Genomic DNA, 4,159 nt, shown 5'->3' on the forward strand with positions numbered 1-4,159 from the left:
AAAAAAAACACTTTTTATATTAAAACGTATATAATTTTAACATTTTTAACACCTAACAATAATATTAAAGACACAATTTATTTTATCTATAATTCAATGTTTTAATAATAAGAAAAACAGCAAGAAAAAAAGATAAAATAGGAAAATTGATGTGAAAAAATAGGAATTGTTTCTATTAAAAGAGATTTGGCAAACAAAATTCAGGTGAGACATACTTTTCCCTAACATCAATAAGATTACTGATTACCAGCCTTTTGTCGAAGCTGTTATATATTTTCTTACCATATGAATGTAAAATTAAATACAGTATCTATGTCCAACACCAAGACTACACACATTGTGTTAAGGGTCATTTTCTGTCTTCTCAAAGAGATCAAACAATATTGTAAGATGAAACGTGTGATTCAGCCCACGGAAGGTTCCTTTTATAACTACTTTCCACATAAACGTTTATAAAGTACCACTTAACTCTGGCTCCACCATTTTAACCAACTAGTATACTTTTAATTAACCTCACTTAGTAACCATTAATATTTTACTTGTATATATCCCTCTCACATTAATTAATTTAATTAGTATATTTAAAAGAATTAATTAATATTACCAGAAAGTCTGAACCTAAACTAAACCAATTAATTACCCTGATTTGACATCCAAAATCTGGTTAGAATTTAACAACTTTAAATTAAGTAATATCAACTATTAATTATGTAAAATTATTTGCATATTCATAACTAATCATAAATAGTTATAAGTATAGAAATGGACAAGCAAACATTAAAATTGGTAGTACAAATTAAAAGTTGAAAGTTGATTGGAAATGAATTAATATGATTGACGTAATATATAATATTGCAAAGGGGAAGTTGTGTATAATGGCAAAAGGGAAACCAACTTACTCAACCTTTTCCTTTAATTTGATCTTGTTTTCTTCTTTTTTTGGCTGCACTTTAGGTGAATTAATTTAAACTTTAGATTGACTCAAATTCATTGGTGAGGCTTATCCTATATTATGTTACAGTATTACTACTGCTTGTTTTAAAACTAGTGAGTAACCCGTGCGTCGCACGGATACAAATTACTATATTGATAAATATATTGTTATAATAAAGTTATATAATATAAAAATTTGAATTAACATTGACATTAAAGACATAATTTTATTGACATTGACATTAAAGATATAATATGAATTTTATCATCAATTCAATTCCATACAAAAAATAACTTACAATAAACAAATATAACCGTAAAAAGAATGTCGTATACATGTTTACAAATTATTGAAAATTTCTTTGTACACAACATTTTTGGTATCGGTACATAGTTTTCCTTCTTCATCTAAAATAACAATCTTCAATCCTTCCCTAGACTTTACTCGTGAAATAGCCACATAGAATTGACCATGAGTAAATTCAGGTCGCTTTAAATACAAACCAACTTGAGAAAGAGATTGACCTTGACTCTTATTTATGGTCATTGCAAAACACAACGACAATGGAAATTGTCTTCTCTGGAATTTAAATGGGAAAGCTGGATCAGATGGAACCAAATTCATCCTTGGTATATAAATCTTATCACCGATGTTTTTTCCCGTGATCACAGTTGCTCCAATAATATTTGTACACAATTCATTTATGAGCAACCTTGTTCCATTACATAGTCCATTAGCTTGATCAATGTTCCTCAAAAGCATGACTGGAACACCAATCTTTAATCTTAATCGGTGATTTGGAATTCCAGAACATTTCATGTCATTCAAAAATTCTGGTGTGAACCAATCTCCCTGCACAGCACAATTTTCATCAGAAAGGACAGTTGAGTCTGAACTAATGTATTCCTTTTCCTCTTCTGGAATTAATGATAAAATATAATCATTAACGATATCTACAGTATCATGAGTCGGAGCAAGTATTGCCCTCTCTTCATAGTATTTCAAATTGTTTATGTTCTGTAAAAGCAGTGGATATGTCAATTCAAACAGAGATAATAGAGGATTTTGGGAATTTGTTACCAATAAGTCTTCAGGAATATTAATAATACTCTCCCCTAACTCATTTGAGTCATGTTTACCGTTTCCAATATCAAGCATCCAATCTGCAAAATCTTTAATGTCATTAGTATATGCATTGGGTTCTGCAGATGTTAAACGCATGTTTCTTGATAATGTCAAAACCTTGCAGTATTTCCATAATTCAGATGAGTTTATTGAAGCTGCCACTATATCATGCCTACAACCTTTTCTAACAACAGGTAATATTTGTCTAAAATCACCTCCAAAAACAACTACCTTCCCACCAAATGGTTTATGTAGGTTAGCCTCATCTACAGTCCTCATGATATCTCTAAAAGTACGATCTACAGCTTCAGCACATAATTTATTTAGCATTGGAGCTTCATCCCATATAATAAGCTTAGAATGTATGATAAGATTAGCTCTATCAGTGCGTTGTTTGATGTCACATGTAGATGTTTCGGTTGTAACCAAAGGAATCTTTAATGCGGAATGAGCTGTTTTTCCTCCAGGTAATAATAAAGCTGCAATCCCACTGGAGGCAATATTTAAAACAATTGAACCTTGGGATCTCAATGCAGCTGATAAAGTTCTCCAGATAAATGTTTTTCCTGTGCCTCCATATCCATATAAGAAGTAAAACCCTCCCGAATTAGTCATCACAGAAGCAATAATTTGATCATACACTGACCTTTGTTCTGCGGTTAAGGATGACAATAATGAGATGTGGGTTGCAGCTAACTCATCTTTGTCATAGTTTAATTCATCAGCCAAGAACCTATTTTCAAATTGATTCATATTTGAATGGGTAGGGCATGGCATGGTCTTAAAACTTTTAAGAGATTTACCACTCATGAAAAGTAGTTTGTCCAACTCAACCAAACAAATATTTTTTAACTCATCGTCACTTATTTGAAGGCCTGAATCAAAGAGAATGATTTTAATCATATAGTTAGTGTTGTAAAATATTAATAATAATAACACAAAATTAATATATATAGTATTTAATATTTAATTGCATACCTGGGTTGTTTAACATTTTCCTTTTTTCGTATAAAATTCCATCACATAAAAGTTTCCATGTAGCTTCCCAAACAACAAAAGGATTTGTCATTGAATTCATGAACAATAATATAACAAATAATCTCCTCAATTGATGTCCAGAGGCCAACTGACTTGCTTCAGTAATAGCATACACAAATTCATTGTCATCTTGCAGCAACCCAAGTGCAAAACACGCTTCCTTAAAGGTTTTATGTGTTGTGCCATCCACTCTCTTAATATCATTGTAACTTGTGCACCCTTTTTGTATTGTCAATAGGAGTCTCAAAAAATAAACATCCCCACCTCCTGGGGGAATATAAGTAAGTCTTCCAATTGAATTACCTTGCTTTCTGGGCTGCCATGTTTTGCTATTTTTTATATAAACAAACCTTGTAGGAAATTCAGCATAAGTCAATTCTCTTCCTTCAGGATACTTTTTGTTTGCCTCAAACCAAGCCAAAAACATTGTGTCAAGTTCTTCATTACGCGCCACAACAGATTGAATTGAATAATTTTCTGAATACATTACAGATTGCTCATTTTCAAGGTGAAATGAAAGCCTTATAACAGGAGGCCACCTTTGATGGATGTCATACTCAAAAGTTCTCCAAACAGCCTCACACGGGGCCAAATACCTGCACTCATAGTATTGTTTTATCTCATCAAGTACCTGGCCATTTTCTGTTCGGTTTGAAATCTCTATTGTGGCTCTATCTGGTCCTTTATTAACATACTTAAACAAATACTTTATTGAGTTTCCCTTGTTGCAATACTCAACATTGACATGTGCTTGATATTTCATCAACAAATGTGGATTGTATGGAACTACAAACCTATTGTCCAAACTGATTCCTTTTTTCAAAACGGACAAACCAGTATCTCGTCGCTTGTACTTTGGATAACCTTCATCGTCAACTATAGTTGAAGATTGGTAATCCTTTGGAAAATACTTTGAGCACTTGCCATCTTTCATGCACGGAGATTTTGGATTGGAAGATCCACATGGACCATGTAGCATGAAACTTGAAACAACATTTGCAAGTTTTGGATATAAATTACAATCAGGTAGTTCTGCTGAAATGAACTTGTCGATGTCATTAC

At 32.0% G+C, this 4,159-nt stretch overlaps 1 protein-coding gene across 1 annotated transcript in view; it reads right to left on the bottom strand.

Annotated features, from left to right (window-relative positions):
* Positions 1-1,273: 1,273 nt before the first annotated feature.
* Positions 1,274-4,159, bottom strand: part of LOC101506803 (uncharacterized) — a 7,359-nt gene continuing 4,473 nt past the window's right edge. The window contains exons 7-8 of the mRNA XM_073363689.1: positions 3,038-4,129; positions 1,274-2,934 (exon numbers count right to left, since the gene is read on the bottom strand). Coding sequence (XP_073219790.1) covers positions 1,274-2,934; positions 3,038-4,129 — 2,753 coding nt within the window. The remainder of the gene's footprint in view (positions 2,935-3,037; positions 4,130-4,159) is intronic.

The sequence above is a fragment of the Cicer arietinum genome, chromosome 7 (assembly GCF_000331145.2).
Source record: "Cicer arietinum cultivar CDC Frontier isolate Library 1 chromosome 7, Cicar.CDCFrontier_v2.0, whole genome shotgun sequence".
NCBI classification, from domain to species: domain Eukaryota; kingdom Viridiplantae; phylum Streptophyta; class Magnoliopsida; order Fabales; family Fabaceae; genus Cicer; species Cicer arietinum.